Source organism: Ananas comosus, linkage group 2 (assembly GCF_001540865.1).
Source record: "Ananas comosus cultivar F153 linkage group 2, ASM154086v1, whole genome shotgun sequence".
NCBI classification, from domain to species: domain Eukaryota; kingdom Viridiplantae; phylum Streptophyta; class Magnoliopsida; order Poales; family Bromeliaceae; genus Ananas; species Ananas comosus.
The window spans coordinates 13,764,213-13,784,859 of NC_033622.1; the positions used below are offsets into that span (position 1 = coordinate 13,764,213).

Here is a 20,647-nt window from a genome sequence, read left to right on the forward strand (position 1 = left end):
ACGCAACTATATATATAAATTATTATATACACATTGCTTTCAATTCTTTTAAAAAATAAGACTAAATTACATAAAATCTCCTATCAAAACATAATTTTTTTTTTTTTGTCATTAAAAATCTACACTTTATTTTCATTATAAAATAAAAAATAGTAATAAAAAATTATGGTGTAAATTATGATGATAAAATAATCATTTTATCCCTCATCATTTTTTATAACAAAAGAGAAGTCTATGAACATTTTTAGCATAAAAAATATATAATAATATTTTATAAGCGGAATCTAACAAATCACTAACGGTAGGAGATGAAATGAATATTTTTTATTTTGTAATGAAGGACAAAATATAGATTTTTAAATAACAAAACAAATAAAAAATTAAATTTTAACAAAAAAAAAAATCTGTAATTTAGCCAAGGAATAATACCCCACACACACACACACCAAAAGGGTTATACAATGTACACTTTATTGATCTACTATCCATGTGATTAATAAAAGTCATTGTACGTCATACATGCCATTAGTAAGTGAACAAATAGTTATTTTTTTAAAAAAAAATCAACTATACAAACGGGGAATAAATAAAATTACAAATTTACCGATCGTCCGTAGAGCAAGTGATAAAGAGGTTGATAGTTGGTACCCGAGATCCAAGTTCGATTCATAGTTGATTCATATTTTCAACTAAATTTATTTCTAAATAAAAAAAAATAAAGCTTCTAAAGAAAAATAAATTTATTCCTCATAAATTTTAACCATTAAATATAAATTGGAGTTCTCTTTGTTACAGTTTATTCTTTTTCTCCTTGGGAATTGGGATAGTGTAGCGGTGACGATCGCCTTTTTTGGAAAACCTTCTTAATTGCTTTGACGAGCTCACCATTGTCGATCCGGCCCAGCTTAGCTGCTCGTCTTCGCGCTTAGTAAATATTTTATCTAATAATAAATATTTTATTCTTACCTAATCTATATATTTTATATTAAATTTAAATTTTTTTTATTTAATATATAATTTAGATATAAAGATATTATTTTTCAAGAGTATTTAATGAGCGAGAGTACAACATCCCCATGTATTCGCTGTCACGTGTGGATGAGGCAAATGGTTGGCTCTGTTTGATTGGTTAACCGCGAGGGGGCGCTCTTCCAATATTATGTACCCTAAGCCATTTTTTAAGCTAAAAAAATAAATAAAAAAATTAATTGAACATAAGATAGTAGAATTAATAATATCAACAATACCTACTTTGGCTTCTGTATTTACTTTATTTTAAAAATATTAATTATATAATAATAATTTTATGAGGCGGCATTTATTTTATTTTAAAAATGTTAATTATATAATAATTTAATGTGGCGGCAAAGACATTTTTTCTTATTGTCATATTTGATTAGTTAACGATACATTATGATTAAATGACAGATGTTGAGTTATTATAACAATACATTATGATTAAATGACAAATGTCGAGTTAACAAAACATTATGATTTTTAAAGATACGTAATCCAAATTTTCCACAGCATTGGAGTGTTGGCGAAAGAGTGGGCTGACTTCAGTCGAGTTTGGTGACGTTTTACTTGTTGGGCTGTATAGTGTTTTTGTCACCTGTGGTCGATTGGTCGTCAGTCTTTCTTTTTTTCTTTTTTTCCTTTTGCTACTCTTTTTTTTTTTTTTCTGGTCTTCGCGTCTTTTTGAGGCCTTAGCTGCCTCGCCCTTTATAGCTAATTTTATTTACTGAATGAATGAAGCGGATGGCATGCTACCTTCCTCTCTAAAAAAAAAAAAAAACAAAACATTATGATTAAATGACAGAATTGTACGCAATCAATCACTAATAAGAACATAATTAAACGCCTCATCTGTAATACAATTTTAATTATGATATCGCATAACAAATATGACCTCCTCAATAGTTAATTAATCAGCAAGGGTCTGGTCGGCCTCGTTGAGAAAGTGAGCCTTAAACGCATCGATGTGGTTCGGGCTCAGCGACACCGACACTTGGACCCCACCGTCCCGGCCCCCGACCAGCACGATCTCCCCGTCGTGGTTCATGGACACCAGCCGAAGTCGGTCTCGTACACCCTGAACCGGGGCGACGCCGCCACGTTGGCGAGCCGGTCCAGCGGGAGCACCATAAACCGGTCCATCCAGTTATGAGACATCGGGTCATCCAGCGCCTCGCGGATCGCCGCTTGGATCGCCGAGGAGGCGCGGGGGAGCGCGTCGGGGCCGGAGAACTCGCCAGCTGGCGCCGTCGCGAAGCAGCCCTTGATCAAATTACCGAAGTACCCCTCGTCGACCGGGGGGTCGAGCCGGGTCCGGACGTCCGCGAGGAAGCAGAGGTGGGCGTCGCCGCCGGCCCGGTCCAGCGACTTGGACCGGACGAAGGCGGTCCACGCCAGGGCCGACACCGCCACGAACGTCGAGGGGGGCTGCTGCGGCGCCACGTGGCCCTGCGTGATTCGCTGCTTCAGCCACTCGATGCGCTCCGGGGTGACCACGAAGGTTCGCCGCGATAGCATGAAGCGGCCTTCAAAAGCGAGATTCGCAGAGCGCAACTGTTTTTTTTTTTTTTTTTGGTGCATTGAAAGAAATAAAAAATGTTAGACTCCATGTAATCACTAATTACGAATGTGTAACGTAATGCCATCACGATTCTTAAAAAAAAATCATTTAATCTCGTATTCGGTTAATTCTTTTAAAAAATGTGTTAAATTATTAAGACAGATCAAATAACTCAAATGCAATAAAAAAAATACTAATAAACATATCAGTGAGACATTTAAACAGTCAAATATTACTTTTGATATCATAAATTATATTAGCTTAAATTTTGAATTCAAAATATTGTTGACTAAATCATATCAAATAAATTAAAAAGTAGATAGTAATATTAAAATTTTATAAGATGAAATAGTAAATTTAAAATATTTTATAATACATATAAGTTTTATATGTTTTTATTAAGAATTTATTGTGTATTCACGGTCTTCCCGAGAAGGAACTTTATTGTGTAGCAGCTACGTATCGATATCATTTATAACTAGTCAATCGTATTTTTATTTTTGAGAAGGAAAATACAGTAAAAATATTTTTCTAAAAATTATAATAAAATAAAATGGATGAAATTTAAAAATATTAATTGATTGGTTGGAAACGCCACGTGAGTAATATGGCTAATTGACTGCTGTATTTCTAGATCATGAGTAGCTATTAGAACTTTTTTTAGTTATCTTACATTTTAAAATTCGTACCACAATTCTGAAATAACTGTTACTTGATAAAAGTTTAAGCTATCAAAATAGATTTTATTTTAATATAATATATTTATAATAACCATCTTAATATAGAAAAATTTTTGGCATGGTTTATGTGGCTGAACCAAAAGAGCACAACTACCTGATCTTTGCAGATTTTATTGTCTAACTATATAAAAAATTATATCTAAAAATTATATACTTAAAATAGCCTAATCCCAATCTTTCTGCCAAATTAGTGGATAATGAGAGGGAAGGTAGGGATGAAAAGGAAAAAAAAAAAAGAAAAAAAAGTGAGGCCCAACTCCACCGCACCTACCCCGAAATTAACATGGAGATGTCAAATAGTATTGGGACTCGAGGTTCATATATGGTTATAGATTATAAATGTTGTTGCAATGGATAAGGACTCGAAAAGAGTATGTGCATCCCAACATTAAGGCATGTTTGTTTCAATGAAAGTGGGGCGAAAGTGGAGAGGAGGGAAGTCGGTTTCGCCCTAAACGATCATTTCTGTTATTGGCTTGCCGTAAAAAAGTTACGGTCGAAACTCGAGTTAATCTCAAACGGCGTAATTTGCTTCATCCCATCGGGGGCGAAGTCGATTACGGTAAAAATAGATAAAAAATTAATAAAATAATATAATAGATAAAGCTATTATATTTAAATATATTTAATTATGTTACTAATTATTTTCTTATTCAGTTAATATATCTAAAATATGATAAAAATCGATTAGTTAAGTTTTAATATTTTTTTTATTTAGTTTGTACATTTAAAATATGATAAAAATTGATTAATTAAGTATTAATATTTTTTTGCTTTATAATTTTATTATTGTATTACTATAATTTATGTATAAAAAAATAATTTAGTTGTTTTAAATTAAATTTTAATTATATAAAAATATAATTATATTATTTTTATTTATTAAAATATTTATTATTTATATATAAATTATAGTTTTATATTATACACTTCCTACCAAACAAACAGCAGAACTGATACAACTTCACTTCCATAACTACGAAACAAAAAGCAGAAAAGAAATAGTTTTTACCGAACTCCAGTTCAACCCAAAGTCCACTTCAACCCATAGTCTACATGTTTGTTTGGGTGGAAGTAGGGTGGAAGTGAAGAGGAGGGATGTCATTTTTGCCCTAAACGACTACTTCCGTTATTTGGTTTGCCGTAAAAAAGTTACGGTTGAAACTCAAGTTAATCTCAAACGGCGTAATTGACTTCGTTCCATCGTGGGCCGAAGTTAATTATGGTGAAGAGAGGTGAAAAAAAAATAAAACAATATAATAGATAAAGCTAGTTATATTTAAATATATTTAATTATGTTACTAATTATTTTTTTATTCAGTTAATATATCTAAAATATGATAAAAATTGATTAGTTAAGTTTTAATATTTTTTTATTTAGTTTGTACATTTAAAATATGATAAAAATTGATTAATTAAGTATTAATATTTTTTTACTTTATAATTTTATTATTGTATTACTATAATTTATGTATAAAAAAATAATTTAGTTGTTTTAAATTAAATTTTAATTATATAAAAATATAATTATATTATTTTTATTTATTAAAATATTTATTATTTATATATAAATTATAGTTTTATATTATACATTTTCTACCAAACGAACAACAAAACTGATGAAACTTCACTTCTATAACTACGAAACAAACAGCGGAGAAGAAGTAGTTTTCACCGAGCTCCAGTTCAACCCAAAGTCCAGTTTCGGTGAAACAAACATGCCCTAAGAGCTCCAATGATATCATATTTATTTATTTCTAAGGCTAAATTACAGAAAACCTTTCTATCAAAACTCAATTTTTTTATTTTTTTCCTTGTCATTTAAAAAACATACACTTTGCCTCCTTGTAAAATGATAAATGTTCACAGGGGGTACGGTGTGAACTGTGATGATAAAATAATCATTTTGTCCCTCACCATTTTGCCTCTCACCATGTTCACAGAAGAGAAGGTTGAGGACATTTTTGCCATAAAAAATATATAATAATATATTATAAACGGAACCCTAACGGATTACTAACGATAGGGGGCGAAGTGAATATTTTTTATTTTACATGGAGGCAAAGTGTAAATTTTTAATGACAAAGAGGAAAAGTAAAAAATCAGATTTTGACAGAGATGTTTTATATAATTTAGCCTATTTATAATTAGACAAAATTTTATATATTAAAAGATATAAAAGTAGACAGTAAATTATTTGTGATTTTTTCATACAAAATATTTACTTAGTAACAAAAACTAGAAAGAGTAAATTTTTTTTTGGCATCTAATTTTTTAAATAAGCTGTCATCTACGACTTAACCGGATACATCATAAGCTAGCTAATCACGATAACAAAAAAGATTTTTCTTCGGCATATTAAATTATATAGAATTAATATTTAAAAGAATAAAAAATAATAATGATATTAAACGAGATCTAAACTTTTTAATTAATAAGCTACTTGGCACTCGATTCGAAACAATTAATTTTGTCCAAACATGAGGAGGTCAAAGAAAAAAGAAGAAGAGTAGCTGTGAATGACAAGAGGTAGTCCCAATAACACGAAAAGATGAATGTGCAACGGACTTTGGAGTACAGACAAAAATTTTATGGGCATCGTGATCAAATAATTTGTTTGGGCACGGTGCCCGGATGGGCGCCGCGTGTGCAGCGATGCCCATCCGCACCCTCCCTTCCCCCTCTCTTTCTCTTTGTTCCTAAAAATCGAGCCCACCATTTTTTATTTTTTATTATTTTAGGGTGCGGTGGGCGCAGCTACACACGCAACGCCCATCGGAGCACCGTGCCTATAAAATTATTGTCCTTGGAGTACTAGCTTTGGATGTAGATCAAAAGCATACGCCTTACTTAGCTCAAGAGAGTGAGTTATAACTTCTAGGCCGTTTTTAAGATCTATTTGGAGCTGTAATTTATGTTTGCGTCTGCTTTCAAGAGAACAGTTTGACTAGATGCGGTTGCGCATGGCTAGACGTGGTGTCTTCCCAGCAATGATAAAGAAAATTTGTACTTTAATAACTTGTCAGTTTGAATATTAATAAATCATTGAGAATGGCTTCGCAGATAAGGCTAATTATTGTGGCGTGATTTGACTTTGACTGTATGTACCACCGAATATCTGACGTACAAAAACCAACTGATTTAAGACAAATAGGGGCGGCTCCGAAGGAAGCAGTAAGCATCAAGATAAAAAAGTTGGAGATGTGACAGCTGTCAATACGGATAAGTATTGCAAGTTGAGCATGCACGTATACGCACCTTAGGAAGATCCGGCGTGAACCGCCGCGCGAACTCCCGCGCGGCCTCGTCGGCCCTCGGGTGCCTGATCAGCGCCCGGTCGAACGTCGGCGGCGCCCCGAGCTCGGTGTCGGTGGCCCCGCGGCACTCGGCCGCCCACGCCGCCAGGAACTGCCACACCGCCCGGCCGTCCGCGACAGCGTGGAGGGCCGAGACGCCGACGACCGCCCCGCCGCCGGCGAGCCTCGTGGCCTGCACGGACAGCACCGGCGCCGGCATCTCATCCGCGCCGAGCTCCGGCACCAGTCCCCGGAACGCCGCGACGTCGTGCTCCTCGTCGCCGGCGAGGCGGCGGAGGTCGCCGCCGTCGGCCTCGGCCTCGACGAAGGCGACGCCGGGGCCGACGGCAGCGGCGGAGCAGTCAACGGCGACGTCGCCGGTGGCGGGGAGGTAGGCGAGCTTGCCGGCGAGGGGGAAGAAGCGGCGGAGGGTGGCGGAGAGGGAGGATTTGAGGGATTGGAGGAGGGCCGGGAAGGGGGGCAGGTCGGGGGAGGGCTCGTNAAAAAAAAAAAAAAAAAACTTGGAGATGACACTATCAATATTAAAATGTCCCCTAGCCATTAAGTAAAAGGAAAAATAAATTAAAAAAATGAACATAAGATAGTAAAATAATAATATTAGCACCTCGTTTTAAAGTATTAATTTAATATAATGTTATATACTGTAATTCCATTCTGATTCTATTTTCGCTCCCAAATGGAAATCCAATGATCCAGGTTAAAAACAATCCTTTCACGCGCTACGGATTAAAGCTTAATTCTAGGATCACACAGCTTAAAGAAAAAAAAAAAAAAAAAACTTTGCGGGATAAAATATTATTGGTACACTGAATTTCGTCACTGCTCTCCACGGCCCCTCTCAAATATCTCTCTCTTCTATACTATTTTCGCTATCACTTCCCTACTATTTTTATTCTAAAAAGTAGGTCATTTTCTTCTTTCTTATCATGCAATGCACACTTTACGCAGGAGAGAGAAAAAGAATGTTCAAGTACAGGAAAAGTCATTTTCCCTATAAATTTTGATAAATTAGCAGAATTTATGAGACATATAATTGTACTCCTAGATATAAATAATATCTTTTATCTTTTCTAGAAGGAACAATCTACGCCGTCTATGAGGTGGAGGGGGTTACAAATGTGAAGGACGATATTATGAATGATGAAATTAGACTTAGCGAAATGAGCATGCATATGAAAGAAGAGATTAGGGATTAAAGTAACTTTAAAAAGCATCAGCGCGCTTTACTCTAAAAGATAGGAATCTAATTGCGGAAACCAAATAAAAAAAAAAGTTGCTATCAAAACAGAATCTTGGACAAAAATTATGACTCGTTGAAGTTTTCTGTATGCAGCCTGTGAACTTATACTAAAATACTATATATATGAAAATTTAATTTTGCGGAGCAACCAAACTAACCAAAGTTCTCAATCACATTAACCCGTTACGTTTTGGTTTGAATTGTTAAACATACAAGCAAATGTGTGACGATTCAGCTCTGACCTTCCAACATACATACACTCTTTATTTACGGAATTACACAAAAGAATAATCTTTTAGCTAGCTTTTCAAAATTTACTGGAGCAAAATGAATATCAAAATGTGAAGTTCACGAGAGTATTCGACATTTGATCAGCTTAAATTGGCATAAATGAATGTTTGTTGTGATTGGCAGTTAATCAATACATAATCTAGCTAGAAATCGTGTAGAGCTTTAGTGCTTTTTCAAACATTATAAACTTTTGTGCACTTGGCTGTGATAAGTTTGTCTCAAAACTTTTGGACCTTCTACGGCTGTTATCCAGACAAGAAAAAAGAATTTCCGATCTCTCAGCCAGGAAGTCAGCTGAGTTAGCATGTTTCGGAAAGAAAAGAAATCTTCGCAGAAAGTTTGGACTGCTGCTTTTCCAACGGCGGTCTCAGTTAATTACGAGACATTTCTTACGATCTGAGTTTAAAATTGGTTAGTGTTCTTTCCGGCAACTCCATCTCTACTCGCTGATTGGATGTCAGAATAAGATGTTCAATAATATTTTTTTTCAGTATGAATAATTAGAAGTTAATAATTTAACTTTTTAACTTCTTGTATGTTCTTGGCTATATGTTTAATTGTAGGGTATATTTTATTACTATAAGGTAATTTATTTTATTCGAAAAAAAAATCAACTTAAAAGTCGTATGTGATATTTTCTTCTGAAGATTTGATCGTGCTCTTCATCAACGAAATGACTCAAATTTTATAAGCAATTTGAAGAGATGTATCGAACAAAAAATTTATGTATCACAAAAAATTTATGTATCCAAACGGTGTCTTAATTTTATGTACAAATTTGAATTGTCAATTATTTAGTGAGTGAAAAACCATTTTTTTTTAAAAAAAAATCTACTTGATCTTCTGGGTTTGGGTCCAATCAAAAGAGGATAAAGCAATGTAATGTTCGGCCGCTTTGTCATTCGTCCAAAATGGCCCGTTGGTATACACCCAAATTCTTTCGGAGCCCGCTTGATTCTCTGTGCCTTGTAAAGCTACAAGACAAAAAAGAGTTAGAGCAAAAGCATATTTGGACTTCAAATTTTGAATATATAATTAATTTTTATAGATTCATTACTGTATTTCATATAATTTTTGTAATTATAAATTTATTAATATAAATAATTAATTTACATTTTGAAGTCAGCGATTATTAGCTAATTTAAATCACATAAATTGAGATGTTAAGAAGCAAAATTAGAATTTAAAATGATTCATAGTTCATGTAAGTCCTGTATATTTTTTACCTTGTTTTGAACTCCGAGTCTTACATGCGTGACGACAAATTTCGGAAGTAATTGATCATAATTTTTTTAATTAATTTAAGGTGAAGAGAATAATGCTATAAAAATAAAATTCTAAACTCTTGCCATTCTTTTAGGTTGTGAGATATAATTATATCAACCCTCACATTCAAAGTGCATTTTAGTGAATCCTTTAATCTCCTAAATTGCTAGTCAATTTTACTTTTCCGGTAATATTCAGCACATTTTATATATAAAGTTTGATTTGAATGAGTAAAATACTTTATTGGGCATATACGTACATAATAATTAAGCAACTAGATGCGGCCCCATTGATAGCACATATAAGTTTGTGTTTGCTAATCTTAAAAAAAAAAGAAGAAGAAATTTATTCATTACGCGGAGCGCACGAACTTTAAAGTCACGCGGATAGGGCTAAACGACATCACATTGGAGATACTCCCGTACTAGTAAATTAGTTTTTTGGGCCAAACCCCGCGGTACAACAAACTCAAAGGTGCAAACCATCGTAAAAGTCGGAGGCGAACGCCTCCATGCGGGCCGGATCGACCGCGACGGAGACCTGAACCCCGTCCCCGTCTCTCGCGCACACCATAACCACCTCCCCGTCGTAGTTCATCGAGACCAGCTCGACCCGGCCCGGTTTACCCCACCCGAAATCGACATCGTACGCCTTGAACCGGTTGGAGCCCGACACGTTCACCACCCTCCGCATCTCGCTCTCCGCGGGCACTATCTTCCCCACGTCCTCGATCAGGTACTCGCGGATCGCGCGCTGGATCGCCGCGCACGCGCGCGCGAACCCCTCCTCGCCGATCAAATCGCCCGCGGGGGCCGCGGCGGAGCACAGCTTCACGCAGTTCCCGAAGTACCCCTCCGGGGCCGGCGGGTCGAGCCGGGCGCGGCAGTCCGCCAGGAAGTGGAGGCAGGCCGGCTCGGCCCGGTTCAGCTGCTTCGACCGGGCCATGGCGGTCCACACGTGGGCCGAGACGGCGACGAAGGTGGTCGGGGCGAGGGGGCTCCCGCGCTTTTTAAGGGTCCGGATTTGCTCCGAGTCGAGCACGAAGGTTCGACGGGCGAGATCGGCGGCGCCGTTGCACTGGAACTTCGGAGAGGTCGTCTTGGAGGTGACACGTACGAGCGGAGCGGAGTCATATATATATATATATATTTATTAATTTACTAATTAATATACACGCATGCGAAGTTACTTAGAAACGAGGCAGTGAAAATCAAGAATTAATAAACTTTCCACTAGCCCCCTATGTGAGCTACAGATTTAAACAAAAGGACGACTAAATATTTTTTTTTTTTTTTTTTTTTTTTATTCAGCATTCGGGTTGATGAGTTAAACCAGATAGTTATATGAGTGAAACTAAACAGCTTATAAATTTGTAGTAAGAAGAAAAAATCTCATTCCCTATGTACAAGAATAAAGTTGAAGTAAACACAAGCAGTGTAAACTGCTTACCCCAAGATTAAGATTTTTTGATTAGTCATCATATCTTGAAGCGGGCGCAAACAAAAGATCAACTGTATGGAGTTTCTACTACTGTCTCGTATGTATTACTATACCGGGGATCAATCAAAAGTCAGTGGACGGTTAGGAACACCAAGGTACACAAAGGATTAGTAATGGAGATAATGTAAGGTATCAAAAAAGAGGTATTTCCTCATAAAACGAATCATAATAAGGACTTGAAATTGGTAGAAATGATCAAGTAGTACTTCCCTACGATTCCGATCTAGAGTATGCTCCTATTCACTGGTTAAAGAAATGACTATCAAGAACGAATTAATCCTTTATTTTTTTTTTAGTATCCTCCTCTGAGACAGAAGAACAGGAAAAAAGAAATGGAATGCAGTAGTTGAATGAATAATAAAAAAAAAAANGAGCTCCCGCGCGTCCAGCTCCGGAACGAGGCTGCGGAAGGCGGCGGCGTCGTGGGCGGGGTCGGCGACGAGGCGGGCGAGGTCGAGATCGGCGGCGGCCTCGGCCTCGACGAAGGCGACGCCGGGGAGCGGGGCGGAGCAGTCGATCTCGACGAGGCCGGTGGCGGGGACGAAGGCGAGCTCGCCGGCGAGGGGGTGGAAGCGGAGGAGGGTGGCGGAGAGGGAGGACTTGAGGGCGTCGACGAGGGCCGGGAAGCTCGGGAGGGCGAGGGTTTGGGGGAAGAGGAAGAGGCGCTGGATCGGGGGGAGCCCGATCCACACCATGTCGAAGACGGTGAGCTTCACGGCTGCGTTCGGAGGAGGGGTTTGGGTTTCGGGAACGGAGACGCGGGAGACGTTGAGGATTCGTACCTTCGACATTTTCTCTTTTTCTCTTTTTCTCTTGCTCTCTTGCTTGCTTTCTTTTTGTAACTCCACGAAGGTGAGAAAAAAAAATCTTGGGCGTATATTGTTCCAGTAGTCAGAGTACGTGAGGTTTGAATGTAATGCTCATAAAACCTCCACGTGATCCTCGGAAGAAGGAAAAGACAGGACTCTCAACCTCTTTTTCTTTTCTTTTTTTGTTTTTGTTTTTTGGGCCCCATTTCGTTTTTGTCAAAGAGTTATTTATTGCAAGCATCGCATCTTGCACTTGTGAGTCAATTGCACATTTTCCCCCATGAAATATTATTCGAGCTTTACTTTAAGAAATATACTATATTTGTCGCATTATATGTAGGCCTTTTTGCATAAAAAATTCACTTATTTTGGGCTTTTATAAAAACGGGCCATCTTTTTCGTTTTTGCAGATTCAGTCCACTTTTTCAGCAAACTGACCAAAATACCCTTATACGTTTTTCTCTCTCCTCTTTTTTTTTTTTCTAGTTCTTTTTTTCTTTCTTTTCCCCAGGGACTCCGTGTCCGCCTCCCTCTCCCGATCCGCACGGAAGGTGGCCAATAGTGGGGGCCTCCGGCCGCCGAAGGAGCAGAGGCGGCGCAGGTCGGGCGCCAAGGTCGGAGTGCACGACTTGTCGGTGGTGACGCTGTGCCTGCGACGGCCGATCGCGAGCGGAGCTGCATCCACACGTGCCTCGACCTCGCCTTCACCCCTCCGTGCCTCTCCCACGCCCTCAACCTCTCCACCTCCGCCTCCGCCTCTTCCCTCCTCATCCCCAACATCGCTATCAGGAACGCGATCCTCAGCTGGTGCGACCGCGCCGGGCTCCCTCACCCGGCTCCCCACTCCCCGGACGCGGCTCTCGACCTCGTCCGAAGCCTCATGCCGAGGGGGCCGCGCTCCGTGCGCACGCGGAGGGAGAATTCCCTTGTCGCTGCTGGAGAAGCCAAGGAAGCGCGGGATTAGGAAGCCCCTGAAGTGGGCGCTTCGTCGAACACCACGAGCGGGGGGCGGGGCCAGGTCGGCGGCAGGGCCGGTGCACGCGGCGGCAGCGGGCGGGTACGCGATGCACGCGACTTCTTCTTCTTCGTAATGGTGTAATGGTATAATTACACCATTAATGGTGCACCATTACACCATGAAGAAGAAGAAGAAGCAGCCGCAGCCGGCCGCGTGCCCGCCTTCCGCCGCCGCGTGTACCGGCCCTGCCGCTGACCCGGCCCCGCGCCGCGACTGCGCTCCCCGCGACCAGCGCCTCCCCCGCCACGACGGCGGGTGGGCACGCGGGCGTTGATAAAGATCCAAGGGCGTGGATGGCGGTGTTGTAGGCGACGGCGTCGGGAGCGAACTTTCGGGACATCTCCTTGAAGAGTCGAACGGCGTTCCAGGGCTTGCCGGACTTGGAGAGGGCGTCCATGTAGACGGAGTAGGAGTGGAGGTCTTTGGGGACGCGGTTGCGGTCCATGTCGAGCCAGAGCTCGCGGCAGCGGCGCCATCGGCGGACCTTGAGCCAGCCGCGGAGGAGGAGGTTGTAGACCTTGGTGTCGGGGGGGAAGGGGGAGGGGAGGAGGGGGGAAGGGGGGCGGAGGAAGAGGGATTCGGCGTCGGCGACGAGGCGGCGGTCGCAGAGGGAGTCGAGGAGGAGGAAGGAGAGGGGGCAAGGTGGGGGGGAGGCGGAGGGAGGAGGCGAGGCGGAGGGCAGGGCGTCGGGGAGGAGGCGAAAAGAAAAAAAAACGAACGAAAGAAACAAAAAGAGGAAGAGAACTGTAATAGGGTAGTTTAATGAGTCACTTTGCTGAAAAAGTGGACCGAATCTGCAAAAACGAAAAAGGTGGCCCGTTTTTGCAAAAGCCCAAAATAAGTGGATTTTTTATGCAAAAAGGCCTTATATGTATGTGAAAACTTTAATAATGCAGCGTTTGGTTAGAAAATAAAAATAGAAAAAGATCCTTATCTTCCTCTTTATATCCAAACATTAATTTTTTTATCCAAGAATAATAGTTTTCGGTTATCTCTATCAATACCTTCATTGTTATATAAAACTATCTAAAATTGTTCTTATCCTCGGAAACAACCTAATTTTCATCAAAACATTATTTTTCTTATTCCCATACTTGTACCTATTCCTGTAATAACTAGTTCTTGCTAAAAATCTTTTACTGGTCAAATAATGTAAACTCTTACGTCCTTCAACTCAAACGCATGAATTCGCACGATAATCTCTTATTATATTGTACATTTACATAGCAAAAATTCAAATTTGATAATTTTAATATTTATCACAGGTTCATTGGCTCAATCCCTTAAATAATTGCTCGGTACCAGTTACCGACCGCCTCTAGAGCAAGTGGCAAAGAGTTTGGTGGTTGATATCCGAGATTCAAGTTTGAATCCTAATTGATTCACATTTTCAGCTAAATTTATTTTTAAATGAAATAAATGAAACAAGTAACGTGCTAGCTATCTCTAAAAAAAAAAAAAAAAAAAAATTGCTCGCTACCAGTTACTCGATATCCATATATAAGGGCAATGTTGTCTCCTTATTAGCTAGTATGAGACGAGAGGGGATTGTGATTCCCATCTCTTCTCCCGATATTAGACAACTGTCTCTCCCATTATTTGTTATTTGTTATTTCCATCCCTTAAATAAATGCACTACCGCATTTGTTAATGTGTACGTCAAAATCTTAGGTATCGTTTGGTTCGGGGATAAGCAAAAAGTGGATATTCCGGAGATAGGTATAAATTGAGGTATAAGCGGGGATTAGATGAATTTTGCGTTTGGATGAAAATTGAGTATTCCTGAGAATAAGAAAAATAACGTTTGGTTAGGTAAGACGGGATAAGAATTAAAATGAGTATTTATAAATAAAAAATAATGATATTATTTTTTTCTTTATATTAGAATTTAAATTTTTATATTTTATATTTATATTTTAAAATTTAAAATATAAACTTTTAAAGTTTAAAAATTAAAATTAAAATTTAAAATTTTAAAATCTCAAATTTATAATTTTAAAAAATTAATTTTTTAAATTTTGAACTTTAATTTAAGATGAAATTTTAATTTAAAAATACAAAATATCATATTCTAAATATAAAAAAATTAAAATATCAAAATTTAAAATTTTAAATTAAACAATTTAAAATTTAAATTTTTAATTTTGTAATTTTAAAATTATAAATTTTAATTTTTGAATTTAGAAAATTTAAATTTTACTGGTGGAACAAGCAAGGTGATCCTAAAAATACTTTCTTTAAAATTCAAAAATTGAAATTAAACTCTNTAAGGGTGGGAACAAGCTATTCCCACCCTTAACGGGTTATCCCAGGATAATCCGTTAAGGGTGGGAATAGCTTGTGGGATAACCCGTTAAGGGTGGGAATAGCTTGTTCCCACCCTTAGATATAGTGTTTGGGGAACAAGGAGGGAATAACCCCTTATCCCCACCCTTGTTTCCCAACCAAACAGGGCCTTAAAGATCTTAAATGATTGTTCAGCCAAAAATAGCACCTCTTAATTATATTATTAAATCGACTCCTCGTGTTTCTTATCATATTAAATTTGAATTAACACGAGTCCGCTTATATATTTTGAGTGCCTAAGTTTTTAAATTTGGATGAATTTATTAAATATGTTATATTTTATAGCTAATGCGAGTTAGAATCCGATAGTCTCCTTAACACGACTAATTATTCCATTCTCACTAATTACATGGTTTGCCTTGTATAGTTACACTCGGGCAAAATGAATAGCATACTATACGTTCTCCCATAACGTATCATTTATTATTTTATCTGGGGTTTTAATATTTACAAAAGCAGATCTTTGATATTCCCAGAATAATATTCATTAATATATTTTATTCTGTGAATAATATGAAGTGCAATGCAAATTCAAACTCCCATCCGTTTGTCGAGACTAGTAGCTAGTCACGCCGAGCCCAAATTTGGGTGGGCTCTGATCGAAATCTCTGGGCCTAATTAGGCTTGAAGTGTTTACGTACACTGATCGATAGTATTAGGACCCATTTGGTACTCGAGCTCATCTACTCCTAGTAGGTAAAATGGAGTTAAAGTAAAAGCATATAAGAACATATTTTCCTATTTTTCAAAAAAATATAGATAATGTATTATAATTAACTAATTGCAATATGCATAACGTGATATATATTACATACGGAAACGAATATATATTTTTCTATTGTACTTTCTTACTGCACGCATATAACACAATCTCCCTACAATCTCAAATGAAGACGCGTCAAAATATTTTTTATGCCCTCAAAGTGCTCAATGGTACGAGAAAGCAAAATATATATTAGTCTTCATTAATTTGATGTTGTGTTTAGGGGGTGTCTGGTTCTTCAGAAAATCATGAAAAATTATTTTCCCAAAAAAACATAATAACAGTTTTCATAGTTTTCTTTTCCGGATAAAAGCTGTTTAGTTTTCTTACGAAAAAGTTTCCTTTTTGATTTTTCATATTTTGTATCCTAAACAAAAGATTATGGAAAGGGTTTTCTATGAATTTTTGTTTCAAAAAATAAATTTTCACGTTTTTTTTGTGAGAAACGAAACAACCCATTAATTAATTTTCTATATCTTAAATCCAAACTCTTATGTCTCTATGCTAACCCACCATCCTAAGGATGAAAAACTGTGTCCCTTAATGTGTTCAAAACAATTGCATAGAATTTGAGCCAGAAGAAAAAGAATTTTAGCTCTCTAGCTTCTACATGAACTAGTCATGAATATTAATATATATTTTATTTATCTAAGTTTGTAGACCCACTTAACACCAAAGGCAACAAACCATGTCGGTCCTTCATGAGCACTAGAGGAACACCCTCAATTGTATACACATGTTCTTCAAAGAGAAAACAACCAAAAGAGGAACATTACAAAAGTTTATGCCCTAAACCTAATTTAAGTAATGCTCTAAACAAGTGTTAGGCCACTGGGGTACAATGGGAACATAATGGGACTTTAAATTAACCACTCCATGGAATTAGCAAGTACAAGTCAAGGCATTGGAGGGGTCCGGGTCCTTTAAACTTTTGCTTCAGGAGAACAATATTGAACTCATGATATATATTATAGTTCTCTTTACATGTATTAGCTTCATGTATAGCATCATTACATAGGTGAAGGGTAGGGTGCTCCCCACTTGTAGAAAGATGCCCTAATTTTTAGTATTTGGTGGTGGCCCCTTGGTCTGTTTTTTGATAATTAACCAGCCAGCCAGTCTGGCAGATAGTTTCTCTAATGCTACCTGCCATGAAGTATAAGACACAGGGCAGACTTGAACTTAATTTATGTGAGTTAAAGCTCTTGCTATTTTCTTCACAAATGGAGTACTTCCTAAAATTTGGTCCGATCTGAATGCACCATCTGAGCTTCAAAAAGTTAAAAAATGGTACATACGAAGTTTTAATTTGTTATAGTAATTGTTCCCCAGGTCCTAATTTTTGTAAAATTCTACAGTTAATTATGCAGCCAATGTCAAAAGAAACTAAGGAAAATTGGGATTGGTGTAAGGTTGTGCAGTTTTGGTAACATTTTAAACTTCGAGCGGATGAGTATAATCAGACTAACGTTAAGGAGCTTCGGAATATTTCTTCACTTATTGAAAAAATCTCACTATTTAAATTTAGGAATAATATCTAATATACAGTTCAAAACTTCAGAAATGACTAATATATTTATGATTAACCAAAATGTTCTTAGAGTTTAGAAAGGTATTATAGAAATATAAGAATAAATTTAAAAAATTTTGAGTGCAATGCTATATAAGTAGAAGTCTCTTTATGTTAGTGTTATATTCTAGGGTTTGTAGTTTGATTCATGGACATGCATGGAGATCTTTTCGTGTAGCACGTGCAGTGGACTGTTTGGGTGGGCCCAGATCAGGTGGGCTCACTAAAAGTTGTCCAAAGTTTGCACCACTATGTTCCTGCAATGTACAAAAGAGCTCGAGTCACCATGCTCTTATCTTTTCCAAACAACTTCACATCGCTGGTTAACTAAATTTAAATTATTAAAACATATATAGCTGAATGGGAGGACACGTACACAATTATGTACCTAAAGTGTGGGGGAAAATGTACAAGCTTTTCTTAACCGAGAGGACACCAATGCTGTGTCCAGCGCCAAAACTCAGTGCTCTAAATTTTGATTGTGACACTCGGAAAGAGATCATGAGAATAAATTATTTTTTGTGCTCTTCCACCCAATGAGCATCCAGAATTTTCTTATGCCAGGACACAGAATCAGGTCTTAATTAGCATGCCATTTATTAGCATCCTAATACAAGGAGCAACTGTACCCTGAGAATTAAGGGCTTAATTATTTTGGTCTGCTGTAAAGTGTACTGTTGTTCGATAAAGTATTATCTGAATAATATAAGTAGGCAAGTATTCAATAACTTTTCATTTAAGATCTTTCTCAACAATAGCAGAAGAAAAATTAATTAACTCTAGATAAAATAGCAAAAGCTTAATTTTTTTTCATTACTTTGATTGTCGAATACTTCAAAGATGTATGCACTGTTATAACGTGCTAGAAACAAAACCAAAAAATAAACTAAAGACTTCATGTTGTAGGATGCGCTACTGTTTGATTATTTTTTCTACAATTTTATTATTAATAAGCACTAAATTAGAGTACGAGATTTAAAGTATCAAATTCTCATTCTAATTTTTCATTGCAGTGAAAATTTTATATATATATTTTTTTTCTTCGCCAAATAGTTTTCTAGAGTAAAGTGGGTAACTGGTATTACAAACAGAAAAGTAAAAGTGGGGACTTATGTAAGTTCTAACCGACTAGAAAAGGGGCAGTCAAAATAATTTCACCGTGCAGTAAATTAAAAGGACCTTTTTAGGAAAAGGCTGCCATCTAGCTGCCATATCTTTTTAAAATTTGTTTATATGCTGAGTGTCAAGTCGAGGTTACAAGTTTCAACTGGCGGAGGATCCCTTTTGTATTTTGTTTTAGAGAGTGATCGAAGAGAGGGAGAGAGAGATTGAGAGAGGTAGCTTATTATTTATTTATTTATTTTAAATGAATTTAGTTGAAAAAGTGAAGTAGTTAGGTGGATTTGAATTTTGAATTTTGAATTTTGAATTTTGAATTTTGAATATTAATCATCAAACTATTTATCGTTTGTACTATAAACAATCAATTTGAAAAGCCAAAAACTTGCACTGTAAAGTCAATTAGGTTTTCTTTCTGCTAATGCAACTAATTTCAATTCTATAACAGAAGCTTCTAGAATATGAATTGGTGTTTACTCGTACACAATATAAAACATAGTTCGAATTCTAGTTGATTCATATTTCTAGCTAAGTTTATTTCTAAATGAAATAAACGAAGTGGGTACGTAGCGTGCTACCTATCTTTCAAAAAAAATAAAATAAAATAAAATAAAACATATATGTTTGTGCAGTATTCATTTTACAGTAACAAAAGAAAGGTGAGCTCTTCAAACTATGTTTGCAAATTTTCTATAACTTTAGAATATATATATCCAGGAAATTTTTGTGCATTGTTGATCAGTCAAGTTATACAAAAGCCATGACATGTTGAAACAAATAGTGACAATCGATCTGAATATGTGAGATTGAGTAGTTGAGATTAATCTTCTGCCTTCTAATTAATAAACGGTGAATCGGTGGTATCTATCAGTGTGGATGCGTGAATGCCTCGCACGCTAACTAGGGTTTCAACAAATCCAGGCCCTAAAAAAATCATTAACAACAATTGCTCAAATCATATGCGAAGTGAGATCAAAAAATTGTGAAAGACGTAGGTCTCCTTATTTCCAGTTCAAATGCTTTCGAAGTTTATATTTGCTATCCATATATAACATGCATGGTAGATATATGTATATCGATGATGTATATATGTGGGCTACTGAGCGTAGGCTTTTGTCACTATATTTTTGCTTTTTAATTTTGACAAACAAAACCGTAAACCTAGACTTTGTAAACAATTTGGTTACAGCGAGAGAAACTAAAGTACATCATTCTATCCTCTATTAACTTAACAAACGAAAAAGAATAAGGAGGGTTAAATAAATATCAGACGTACTAGCTAGATGTACCTCGCTCTATACTCTGGCATGCATCAAGCCATGCATGTATAGATCTATAAACACCTAATAATGCATGTCATGCATGCATGGTTCCATTTGGATGAAATCTTAGTTGTTGCTTCATCTTGCAAATGTGCTTCATATTAATTTGTGCTTCTTATACATTTGTTTTGTATGGACAAGTATAGAGGTATGTATATATAGCTAAGTTTTATATATTTGTTTTAAAATATTTATAGAGATATATGTAGCTAGAGAGAGAGAGAATGTAGTGTTGCAAGTACCAATGCGTCACGTTAAGCAGGGATTTGTGGAAAATGGCCATCATGGTCTTATCATGTCGAGGAAAATAAGGGGAAAAGATAGAGCATAACCAACCATTAGAGGAGCAAATTCGAACATTACCTGCATTTCTTATTCTAATGGTGGGCTATATGCATCTCACCAGCCCAACTCAGCCTCCACAAAGCAAAATCCACCACAAATTCCCCTCACATAGTTACGCATCTCGTGTCCAAATAATTACCTAAAAAGTTCCATCTAACACTTCCTAGCTATATATCAACAAAGGCTAGCTATGGGTTTTATTAGGAAAAGGAAAAAACAAAAAAAAAAAAAAGAAGGAGAGGAAAATAAAACATTTGATTACTAAACTCTATTCATATGCCATGCCCTTTATACGTACTAAAATATCCCTCACGTACTTGTTAGTGTGATTTAATATATAATAACAGTCCATTTGCAGCTGAAACCACGGCATACATCCTCTACTATATATAGAGGAAAACCCTAATTGCTGCATCCTCAGAAGCA

At 37.0% G+C, this 20,647-nt stretch overlaps 1 protein-coding gene and 1 pseudogene across 1 annotated transcript; both read right to left on the reverse strand.

Annotated features, from left to right (window-relative positions):
* Positions 1,822–7,173, reverse strand: LOC109727992 (annotated as a pseudogene).
* Positions 9,752–12,021, reverse strand: LOC109728001 (hydroxycinnamoyltransferase 1-like). The gene is made up of 2 exons (XM_020258259.1): positions 11,250–12,021; positions 9,752–10,578 (listed from the first exon to the last, which is right to left on the reverse strand). The coding sequence occupies exons 1-2, from the start codon at positions 11,718–11,720 to the stop codon at positions 9,898–9,900; spliced, it is 1,152 nt and encodes a 383-aa protein (XP_020113848.1). The 5' UTR covers positions 11,721–12,021; the 3' UTR covers positions 9,752–9,897.